This window comes from Amphiura filiformis, chromosome 15 (genome assembly GCF_039555335.1).
Source record: "Amphiura filiformis chromosome 15, Afil_fr2py, whole genome shotgun sequence".
Classification (NCBI taxonomy): Eukaryota; Metazoa; Echinodermata; class Ophiuroidea; order Amphilepidida; family Amphiuridae; genus Amphiura; species Amphiura filiformis.
This window is the reverse complement of record NC_092642.1, coordinates 60,728,778-60,741,535: the sequence shown is the minus strand read 5'-3', so window position 1 is coordinate 60,741,535 and position 12,758 is coordinate 60,728,778. Positions and strand designations below refer to the sequence as shown.

The 12,758-nt window shown below is 39.6% G+C and overlaps 1 protein-coding gene across 1 annotated transcript; it reads left to right on the top strand.

The window, feature by feature from the left end:
• Positions 1–3,282: 3,282 nt before the first annotated feature.
• Positions 3,283–10,513, top strand: LOC140170684 (uncharacterized). The gene is made up of 5 exons (XM_072193928.1): positions 3,283–4,204; positions 4,618–4,905; positions 5,288–5,389; positions 6,572–6,775; positions 10,139–10,513. Exons 1-5 carry the CDS (start codon positions 3,418–3,420, stop codon positions 10,450–10,452), a joined length of 1,695 nt encoding a protein of 564 aa, XP_072050029.1. The 5' UTR covers positions 3,283–3,417; the 3' UTR covers positions 10,453–10,513.
• The last annotated feature ends 2,245 nt before the right edge of the window (positions 10,514–12,758 follow it).

Sequence of the window (12,758 nt, the reverse complement as noted above, 5' to 3'; positions counted from 1 at the left end):
AATTCATTTTGATACAGTTTGTATTCTATTATTTTATATTATTATATTATATTATTATTTTCAAAATGACTGTAATCCTTTACAAGACTACTACCATACTTTATTAGAATAATTATAGATTGCTGTCAAGAGCAATTATAAAAATGCAAGGTCTGGATTTTGGAACATTCTGTATTTATTTTTGGACTTTACTACAATGTACGATTGAAAACAAACATGAGGTCATACGCCTTGTATAGCTTAGCAGAATTTTGGTAAAATTATGAAATTTCCTTAAAGGCTTTTTTTAGGCTGGGGAGGCATAAAAATACGCCCCTATCGGTGCACAGCGCCCTCTATAGTTTTCTTGAAAAGGGTATACATATTATCATAATAAAACAGATACATCTTGAGTAAATATGTCCCAATTTTGCACAATCATAGCACTTAGTCACCGTAAGCTGGTGTAGGATTTGCATTTCAAGAATGCAAGTTGCAATAGCATCTCCACTCTCCCGAGTTTTATCGATATTGAACAGGGAATGTATTATTCTGTTAAAGAGGTGTTGCCAGAAAAGATGGCATACATGTATATCAGCACGGAAATCTCATTAAATCTTACCACATCAAGTAAGTAAAACCTGATATTGTGTGATAATTCAATGAAAAAAATAACAAGGTTGCCATTTTACATAGGGAACAAATTGCACAAACTTGGCCACATTTTGCACAATTTACAATATTTAGTGTTACCAGAGTAGCGCTTTGGTATGATTTGGTACGATTATGCACTTATTTTTTGTTTAAATCATATATATGGTGCATACAAGTTCCAAAGCTTATTTTAAGACAAAAAATGCCTCAAACGCCCGCTTAATAAAATAGGCTAACCTTTACAAAAACTTTAGATGCACATATGGTTCATAATTCCAAAAGTCCCGTTAGTATTGATAACGCATCTATATAATGTATTATCAAACTTGAATTGTTTGCTTTGAGTCGTTACTCCAAGATCAGAGTTCATCATGCCCTGAATACGTTATTATTGTGTCATCATTGTATATACAGAACGGCCATTTTGCCTTAAAAAGTGGCTACATTGTTGTATCTTGAATAGGGATTTTTCACGGATTTCAGTAAGTGCTAAGAATAAATTGCCTTTCTTTTATTTTATAATGTTAAAAATATAATAGAAAATGTTTCAGCTAAATTAGTTAAAGTTGCAATAGCAAAAAAAAGCGCAGTGGTTTATAGTGCGCTACGCACATGCACAACGCCTAGACGTTGATCCACAAGCCTCAGCACACTTAACAGGTTGTCGCTGACAACTACGGCCCACATCATTCCATAAACCATTTAACAACTATTCAGGGACTTTGTTGCTTCAAGAGCGCACACCATAGACATTCCACAAATAATCATCACAACCAGGATCAGCTCCCCGAGTTTCGTACGGGTGACAACGAGAGTAGTAAGTTCCTTGTCCAAGGGAATTGCCAATAGGCATAGGCATCGCCAGGGTTCGAACCCGCAACCTCTCGCACCAAAGTCGAACGCCTTATCGATTGAGCTAACTGGACTGCTTAATAGCACCACCACAAGTTTTTGTCCACATTGACGATGCGGCGTTCTCAGGATTTTACCTTTTGGCCAGAAATGTGTTGGAACTAAATTGATTGTAACCTTAATTGATGTGACAAATATATGCTAAAAGAATAATTGAATTAAAGCTTGTTAAATTTGTTTAAACATGTTTAACACGTAAATCGAATCAGTCACTTTAAGTTTCTATTTTTTACAGCGGCGTAATTTGTATCGAACAACAACCCCGGGAACAAACCAATATGAAGTTTCACAGGACATGTCATGGGGACGATATAACCCTCTCGGAAGGGGCGACAGTTGCTACAAGAAGATCATGTTGGGACCATGGGATTGTTTTTGGCGACCAACCGGTAGCACCCGGCGAAAGAGTCATTCTCGAAATCAAATCTACGTCAACGCGTTGGCGCGGCGCTTTATGTTTTGGTTTCACTAATCACAATCCAGATACTATTGATCCACACTCATTGCCACGTACTGAAATTATCAACACACACGGTTACTGGGTTTATGCCGCAGATGCTAGCCTGGTAAAAACAGGAGTAATATTGTCTTACTTCTACACTGCCGAAAAAACCGTGAAATGCTTCATTGATGACCATCAAGCCAATGTTTGGAGACCAGTTGAGATAGAGAGCGACACATTGGCAAGCTCAGTGAACACTAGCAAGCCAATGTGGCCTCTTATTGACGTGTATGGAAATACCACTTCAGTGAAACTTGTGACAGGTAAGATCTGTTCAATAATGGCATTTTACAAGAGTACAGACTATAACAGATTCAATTATAAAAACATAATATAAAACATCCGAAATATTGTATCTCTCGACCAGAATCAGGGGCGCCGGATGAGCAAATTTTCCAAATCGTCCCACTGTCCAACTACTAAAATGTTTTACCGGGACAAATGCGCGCGACGCAAAAAAGTAACACTAAAATGGGTCCAAGTTAGGACAATTGCTACAACCGGGCCAAATAAAGATACACATTACAGCTTTACGTTGGACAATTTTGTCCCGGTATTTCAAACCAGAGGCCCCGATCGGTTATTCCTCTGATAAGAATATACCCGTAAATCATGTAAAAATTATGTCATTAAAATTGGGGCATGGACGTTGTTTATGCCCTTGGCTCCGCCTCAGTCAAAAACAATCGATCAAGGTCACATTCGATGGGCCTCAATTAAAATCACTCTCAAAAACTTGTAGTTGAAACTTAGATTATACGTCGACGATCAATAATTTATATCGAGATTAATTTACCTTTCTGCCAGCAGTTGGCAGCTCAGTATTTGGTACATTTTCTCATTAGTGCGGGAAGAGAACATTCACTTGTGGTGAGGATAGGGAGCTATAGGGAGCAACTTTAATTACATAGGGTTGCATGAGAAGGAAAGTTTGGTTTGGATTTAGTTTTCCAAGTTTTATCCTCTATAATAGAGCAGGATAATACTGCACAAAATAATTGAATTCCATTGGTTCTCTTTTATGTAGGTTTAGGTAATGTCGTTTCAACCATCGACTTTCAAAGGTAAGCAGTGACAAAATGCATTATATCACTTATTCTAGACAGTTCATTGGTTGCTTGTGATTGTCATAATGGTGTTTTATTATTGATGTTGTTGCATGTTCGTTTGCCTTGTATACTACTCAACCTTTCTACTCTATATTATACAGCCTACCAACTTCTATAGCGAAAACATCTGAAGACTTAAAACCGGGTTTTGATCGAGCAATACAGTCTCTTAAAAAGTGCGACGATTTCTCTACTGAGGCTACCACTTTAACACTTTCGGCTATAGCTGACGCCGACGAAGATTATCAATACCAACGTAGGATGTATCTGAAAGGAGAAGAGTTTGCACAACTTTTTGCTAGGATTTGGAAGCACCTCTGTTGTTTCTTGGAAAGAGAAAAGTGGAGACAAATTGGTTTCACAAATCTGGGGCTTCTGGTGAGAATTGGTAGCAAGTTTGCGAACCGTTATCCTGCCGAATTCGGCGCAGATTTAGGAGTATACGGTTGTATTCCTTTATTACTTGAAGGGTTACGGAAACTCAAGAAATACTTCAACAGTGAGACTGAGATGGTTTTGTTGCGAGATATAGTCACAGATTTGTTTGGCATTCTACATAATTCTATACTCAAATACAGCACCAACCGCGGAATATATCGCAAAACTCGAGCAGTTGAAGATCTGACAGAATATTTGAAATGCGGAGACACTTTGATAAATTTACAATCTCTCTTAATCTTGGCATACGTTGTTAATGAGTCTGAAAGTAGCATTCTTGCGACAGCGGAGGGAGGGATAGCTAAACTTGTTGAATTGTTGAAATTGGCCGTCAATTCAGAAGATCACAATCATGACTATGCTCGTTTCAAAACCGAATCTGCCACGCCGCGGTTCTCCGCATTTGTTTTGCTAGATTGCCTGAATCACCTGGGTATTAATGACAACAACAAGCGTGAGATAGAGAAGCAGGGTGGTGTCCCTGCTATTGTGCGAATGCTGGAGAATGACTTCTCTGAAGAAGAACACAGCGTCGCTGCTAGAGCCCTGTGGAATTTGTCGTTCGTTGAGTCAATCAGGAAGTCCGACCTTGTTCGAAAAACAAATAAGCGTAAGTGTTTTTTTATTTATTGCCGGGAGGATAGGTTCTATAAAAAATCTATTTCAATGAATCGATATGCTTAGCCTGAGTCGCTCGGCCTATCTCGAACAAAATCGCCATGCGTAGCTATTGAAAAACGAGAGGATTCGCCGTACTATCACGGCAATTTTTGATACGAAGATATAGGGATGATGACGCTGTGCGAGCCAGAATATCATTCGTATCAGCTTGAAGCCAGGTATTCTATTCGGCTGCAACATTGTCATGTTGACTTCACTGTGTCCAACAACTATCTTTGCAATCCTAAATTCACTTAATAGTGTAATGCTCTGAGGCATCTATTAAGATTTTAAGATTTATGAACATGCTTGTATATTAAATCTGTAATCGAATCTAGCTCTTTGTGGTCATCTCCTTTGCAGCGCTCGAGAAATTTCTGAAATCAACCAACAAAAACCTCCAGGATGCCAGTGCATATGCTCTCTGGCAAATCAAAGGAACCAGTCACGGTAACATTACTGTAAGAGACGATTCTCCAAAAGACTCTTCTCCGGCATACGAGGCATCAATCAAACAACCAAAGCAGCATAGACCCAAGACATCGCAAATAATGATCAGCTATCAATGGGACTCCAAGCCAACAGCTACGAAGTTGAGAGATAGTCTAGTCAACAGCGGGTATAGGGTGTGGATGGATGTTACCCATATGAGTAAGATTTGTTTATTTATCCGTTGTTCTTAGTGTTGTTGAACTATCAATTTGTGTTTACTTTCTTTAATTCGATTCATTATTGTCAAGTTCTCCTCTTCCTGGAGCTATACCAACATCTGAACCATCATCTCATTGCCTCCACAATACGTGCATTTCACTTTTACGCTAAACTCTGGCTCAAATGTGGAACTTGGTAGTATAACATGTCTAAATGTCTGGAATGGTTCTGGTCAGTAACCTACTACATTATAAGCCCAGTCTAGTCATAGCCAATGATTGATTGTATAATCTTGTAGTCAGTTATCTTTGAAGTCGTCCTCCCGATGTTGCAAACTATTAGTATGACTATATTTAATAATTCATCGTTTACATTGATCTAGGCGGTGACATACTTGCTGCAATGGCTAAGGCAGTAGAGAAATCGCATATTGTTCTCATATGCATGTCTGAGAAATACAAGAACAGTCAAAGTTGCAGGACAGGTAAGTTGTATTATTATGCAGAGTAATATTCAATTGTATTGCAACTAGCTGAATATTCAACCAGCCATTGCAGAAATACATCAACAAGCACGTCATCGTGGTTCGTGTAATGATGACAAACTGACGGCACTCATGCATCTGTTTGGGAAAACCAGAAAAGGGCCCTTGTATTATGGAGCGGAAACATCATTGAGGTTAATACATGGGTTTTTTTAGTGTTTGATTCATGTCCCTCTATACCTAGGCAGCCCCAGCTTGCGCACTCGGTTCAACCCCGCTGAGGAAGCCCCTCCCAGACACAGCCAAGTCCCTGGTAGACGCATGGCGGAAAAGAGGCGCCGCCCACCCGCCGTCCTGCGACACGATTGTTTGATAGCATGTAAAACAACGTCATTTCTAAGAAAAGATGAACACTCGTGGTGCTATTTATCTTAAACCGTGTTTTCATCTTTACAAGGGGTATACATGGTACGATGGCATTGAAACATCAGAAAAAGAATAACAGATAGCAACGAAATGTTCAAAAAAACCATTTTATTATGAAATGTTAGGAATAACTTTTATTATCGGGCTAAATTAAATTAAAAATGTAAATAGCGCCATACAAATGTGATGCGATCAAGCCAAATCAGTCGGAACTCGGAAATATTGATTTTGAGATATAGCCAAACAAAGAAAGTTTTTCCTTTTGTTTCCTCTTGTTTTGGAAACTCTTAAATTGCTCATATCTTTGGAACTGGTTGTTCAATTTCAATGGGGTTTTCTGCAAAATCCAGCTTTGTAAATGCTTTTTACTGTCCTGAAAATTTATTATGGCCGAGTTCCGACTGATTTTGCTTGATCGCATCACAAATACAGTTTATAGCATAAAAATACCGCAAAAAAAGCAAAAAAAGATGAATAAGTTGGAAAAGAAACGAAAATCTATGTTGAAAAGAGATGGAAATATATGTATAATATTAGTGTGATAGTTGTTGGTATTGTCCAAGTCTCAAATGAACATTGTATAATGTTTTGTTAGAAAATGTAATAAATGATCACATCAAACAACCATGGCGATGACGCCCTCCAAAATAGCTGCACCACGTCGGACCTCCGGCGGCGCCACACCACATAGCATGCATAGGCTGTCTGCTGCTCCAAGACAACCTGATAACATTATTATGAAATATTTATCTACAGAGGCAGAATATGCATATAAATTGAAAAAGCCAGTTATTCCACTCCTGATTGAGGATAGTTATCAACCGGATGGTTGGTTAGGACTTCTGCAAGGAACGAAACTCTACTACAACTTCTCTTCTGACGCGCTGATGAAAACTGAATTGCCGAGGCTCTTAACTGCCATCAAAGAATGCATTTCGTCGGCCAAAGATGAAACTGAAGGTAAAAGGACATAAACAAGTGGGCAATTTTCCCAACATTGGTTAAACTATTACTTAACTGTTGGGTAACTATGGCTGAATTGTTGGGTAACATCGTTTGAGTCGTTTCCAATTGAATGTTTTTACCCAACAATTGATAACGGTTCGAATCTCGTTCTTCCTTTGACGTGCATGTTGTTTTAGGGGCTGTACTAATTCTTCGTGATCGTGAATCAGAGCTTAATAGAGATCGCCATGGAAGTGGAAGAAGACTGCTTCGAATTACCGACAGTCTGGATACGCTCTGTCTCTAATTAATGCAAAGTGTCAACATTTAATGAAACTGTAAATTGAACTGAAACTCTGCCACTGATTTATAGCTTACTTGCTTACTTGCTTAATTCGAGTGGTGTCCTCGAACTGTGATGGCTTTCCACAACTTCCTGTCCTCCATTGCTGTCTTGAAGTCTGCTGCCTCCAGTCCAGTGTCATTTTTCAGAATGTCAATGTAGGTCAGAGCAGGTCTTCCAGGTTTCCGCCTCCCATGCTTGGGTGTCCAATGAACCATTTTTGATGCGGGCTCATCACTTCTAGAACAGTGGCCAGCAAACCGGGTTCTTCTTTCCCTGATCTTGTGGCTTAATTTGGGAAGATCTCCATATAGATCTGCATTTGACCTATGTTCTTTACAATGCACATTCAGTACAGTTCTTAGCATACGGGTGTAGCAGCCATCCAGACCCTTTGCAAGTTTAGGGGTGATGGCCCATGCTTCGCAACCATAAAGCAGCACCGACTCCACTGTTGCAGCAAAAATACGAAGTTTGAAACTCTTGGTAAGAGTTGACCTCCAGATTTTCTTTAGTTTACTGCACGCCCTCCATGCTGCTGCTTTACGTAACTTGACATCCCTTTCTGTGCTTTTCATCCAAGCGCCTAGGTATTTGAAGTCATCTACCTCCTCTAGTTCTACACCCTCATTTGTTGTGATGCTTTCTCTCCTGTTATTGTAGGACATATACTTTGTTTTACTTCCATTCATCTTCAGGCCCACTTTAGCAGCTGAAGTCTCCACTCTACGAAGCAGTTCTTGTGCTTGGTGTATTTCCTCAGACAACAGTGCAATGTCGTCAGCAAAATCAAAGTCTGTCACCACAACTGGACCAACTCTCCTACTACGCCTCTTTTCCAGATGGAATCCTAGCTCCTCTTCATTTCCTTCAATAGCTATTCTCAGTGCAAAGTCGAGGACAATCACAAACAGGTAAGGGCGAGGGTATCCCCTAAAGTACTCCTGCTAAGATTTCAAACAATTCTGTCTCGCCATCTGGTGATATTACTTTCGCTTTTGTGTTTTGGTACATTTTGCCAATAGCTCCGGAATACCGTAGGCATGGAGTATCTTCAACATCTTGCCTCTATGGATGGTGTCGAAAGCTTTCTTGAAGTCGATGAATGTTATTATCGCTGGCAGGTTATGCGCCTTTACCTCTTCAATCAGCCTACGTAGTGCAAGGATGTGTCCAACAGTCGTTCTACCAACTCTAAATCCATTCTGATTTGTTCTTAGATGCTGGTCAATTTCATATCATTCTGTTGTAGGTTTTGGCTACGATGGATCTTAGACTGATACCGCGATAGTTGTTTCCTGAACTAAGATCTCCTGTTTTGGGGATAGGAACAATATTAAGTATGGACCATTGATCCGGTTTCTTCCCATTGAGAAGTGCGTCATTGCAGAACCCCAACACAATGTCATCTAGGTTGCATCTCTTCAGCACTTCTGGAGGTATGTTGTCCTCTCCACAGCTCTTTCCCTCAACCAAAGATGCCTTAGCTTCTTGATATTCTTATTTGTCAAATGGCCCCACTTTAATATCAAGCTCGTCTAAAATTGGTGTAATTTCTTCTTCCTCATCATCAATGTCAGGAGGGCTTCCAAGAAGGCCTTTGAAGTGATTGTACCAATTGGTGACCCTTTCACTTTGAGTATTTCCCTTCAACTGACCTGTACTGCATGCCTTTCTACCAGTGATGTCGTTGATCAGTTTCCAACTTTCACCATGTTTGGAGTTGACATGTGCTCTTTCAACCTCTTGCAACTTGCCATTTAGATCTGCCTCAGTAACTTCGTTGTATGCATCATCAAGGTTTTTCTTCGCCTTCTTGTACTCCTCTCTTTTACAATCAGTAGTGTCCAGTTGATACACCTCATACGTCTCCCTGATATGGTCTCTTGCCTTTACGACTCTTGGATCATGAGAAAAGTTTGCCCTTCGAGATCGCTTCTTTGCAGGGATGATCTTCTCAGCTGCTTCTTTGTTGGCAGCGATAAATCGGCTGTACTTGTCCGTAGCTGTTTCCTCCATGTCTTCAAGGATTTCAAACCTGTTGTGCACTTCTATGGTGTACATCTTTTGGATATTTCTATCAGTGCTCAGGGATTTCCAATCGAACTGGTTCTTCCTTGGTAACGTCTTGCTCTTTCTGAGGCTTAGTCTTATTCTTGCAGACACTATTCTGTGATCGGAGCCCACACTAGCAAAGGTGTTGTATGCCTCAGCGTTCTGCAGACTGTTCCTCCATTTTCTTCGTATGAGTATGTAGTCTAGTTGGTATTTATTCCTCCTGGGCTTGTAAATGTCCATAATTTTCCAGCTTTCTTGCGAAACTGTGTGTTTGCAATGATGAGATTCTTCTCTGTTGCTAGTTCCACAAGGTACTTTCCATTTCTGTTAGTGGTGTCATGGTAAGTAAATTTAGTGTCCTCCAGTCCAACTCTAGCATTGAAATCACCCATTACTATCAAGAGGTTATGAGCCGGGATGGATTCAATGGCTCTCCTCATACTATCGTAGTGATTCTCTACTACGTCTTCATCAGCTACGTTGGTTGGGCAATATGTAACGATGACAGTTGTTGCTGGGTTACCCTGGAAGTTTGCAATAAGAATTCTGTTGTTGTGTGATCTTACGCTGGCTAGTGAATTTTTAGCATTTTTGTTCAGTAGGATTCCAACCCCTCCAACTGCAGCTCCCGCATCGTTCTTAGTTGCTGATGTTTTAATCAGTGTCCTGCCAAGTATGTTTTCGTATCTAATTTTCGTGAATCAGAGCTTAATAGAGATCGCCATGGAAGTGGAAGAAGACTGCTTCGAATTACCGACAGTCTGGATACGCTCTGTCTCTAATTAATGCAAAGTGTCAACATTTAATGAAACTGTAAATTGAACTGAAACTCTGCCACTGATTTATAGACTGCTTTCAAACACTTTGTCACACTTAATAAGTAATCATGGTAGTTATATTAGTTATATGCAAGTCTATAGATAGACGGCAAAATAATAAAATATAGAATGAGAATTTGTGCCTATTGTCTTTCATAGGTCCAGCAGTGACCATGACGCAGCACAAGGGTGCCCGTAGCAATGGAGGTGCAACTCCATCACCAGCATCCAAGTCACCTGCTTCCAACTGGACAGGATCAGATGTCCACGATTGGCTGAAGAAAAACAAACTGGATGATCTATGCGATCTCATGGTATCGTATGATGGCAAACATCTGGAAGAGATGTATAAGAAATATTGCGAAGACCGGAGAAATTTTGAAAAAGACATGAAATCTGATTACCAGATGAATTACAGGATGTACGTGGAATTTGCGGTTGCTCTTGGAAAATTGTTCAAAGATTCCTCGTAGGCATATTTAGTAGGGTTGAAAATAGTGATACCGTAGCAAAATCACGGGGGATAAAATTTTAAAGTGACGCTGTTTATGAAAACCATGAAAATCAGGTGGTAGTCGCCGTGCATTCTCTAAATTAAGTAAATTTTCATCGTCAACCGTGTAATTGAATGGGATTATTAAAAATGTTTAAACGCTTGAAATATCACAAACAAATACTGAGGCCTATGTTAATAAATAATATAAATACAATCTAAAACCGTTGGGGTTCGATAATGAACACCACAAAATTAACCGAGTATATGGAAAATGCCACACGGCCGAGCGGTTTTGCCGGCTCTCTCCGACCATCATGCCACCCGCCGCCTAATGAAAATAACTTACAAAAAAGCCACCTTTTCAACTACTTTTTGGAATATGAAAATTTTATGCAATTATTATTATTATTTTTACCTCTGGACATCTTATATTATAATCATTCAGTAAGTAGAAAAGATTTGAACCCATAACAGGATATGCAACCCGGCTAGAGGGCACTTCTTCAAATGAAAGACCTTAAAAGGAATAATACTTTTATCACAGACATTAAGGTGATAAATAGATGGCTCATTGTACAAATAGAGGGCGTTTTTTATTATGATTCTTCTGTCTCTCTATGTTGAGTAGTTTATCACTTAAAAGGTACAATTGAACGTCATTATGTGATACATTATACCGTAATGCCGGATGATAGTAGCGACATATTGGGAATAAGCAATAAATGCTTTAGGACCAATAATAATTTTCTTGATCCTTGTGGAACACCATAACACAGTCCAAACACGTCGGACATCGACCCATTACACTAACTTTAAATTTACGATCGGTCATATACGACCTAAACCATTGAAGAGCTGTGCCTTTGAGCTAGCTCCTTTGATACCAAAGTGAAGTTCAAACCTATAAAATAGAATGTCATGATCAATGGTACATGTATCAAAGGCAGCAGACAAATCCAACAGAATCAAGAAGGTAGCTTGATTATCATCCAGGGCACGTGCGATGTTATCTTTTACTTTAAGCAGTGCAGTCTCGGTACTATGTTTGTGTTTGTACCGGAAGATTTCATCAAGATCGTTCTGTTCAATGTGTTCAAGGTGATCACTGCCTTTTCGCCGGGCTTCTCGATTACCTTCCCAATAAAACCTATGCCTGTAATTTTGTAGGTCGTTACAATCAAGAGTAGTTTTTTTAATTATGGGAGTTACAATGGCTCTTTTCAGTTCACATGGGAAAAGTTCAAGAGACTTATTTACAATTACATTATAAGGTCAAGTATAAGTGGCCTGATCTATGGGTAGCCTCAATGTTGTTGTAAGCCAAAAGCTGTTATAATTGATGTAAAACGTGCAACATCTGCCTTAGAGGCGGTAGCTGTAAAAGACAGAAAACAGAAATGACAGAAATGACAGAAAAGACAGAAAAGTTTGGAGTTATGAATTAGAGAGTAGTTATTGAAGGCTTATTGATAGTAATGAATGCAAATGAGTGAGAGTGAGTCCAAATGAATCAGTTTGACCATACACTCTATGTGGTCCTAATGTAACACTGTCACAAAAGTCTGGACTGTGCCTCAAAGCATGTTTTAAATGGTCTATGCTCCAAGCCAGAAAGCCTTGACCAGCTGCAGGACTTGCTGATACACAGCAGGTTCGTTTTTGCATAACTGCATATTTTTAGAGTTTCTTAATAGTGGCCCAGTGAGTATAAGCTACTTTATTTGAAATGCATGTGATGTTGCCGAGAACTTTGTGGTGGTGGAGTACATGGAGAGGGGTGGATGCTGATCCCCACAAATCATCACAATTAGATTTTATTAGCTTTTACTATTTATATGGCACAACAAATTGTGATAAAGCAGGAGACACAATTGAAGACTCTATATCCATTCCAAAAATATGCAAAGTTCACAGGTTACACACAATTAGATGAAAACAATTTAATAAAAAAAGTCAAGGCCGGCTGAAAAGCTGACCCTTTTCACCTGACCCCCCCCCGTTGGCCATGCCACAGTTGATCTGAGTGCATGAAATGATGAAAGTAATCCGTGCACGGACATGGCAGGTAAGGAGGCATATTCATGAAGCTGAAAATAAGGGTGGCACTGTTAAGGTGCATGTAGCTCAAAAATTTGTTATAATTACAAAAACTAAATTTTGTCACATTCACCAAGTTTGATGGCAATCCAACAATCTATAGACCTTTTTCCCTCTTTCCCATCATGCACTATTCCAGGGGGATATGAGTGTCGCAAACTACATCATCTCCCCGGGGAGTACAGA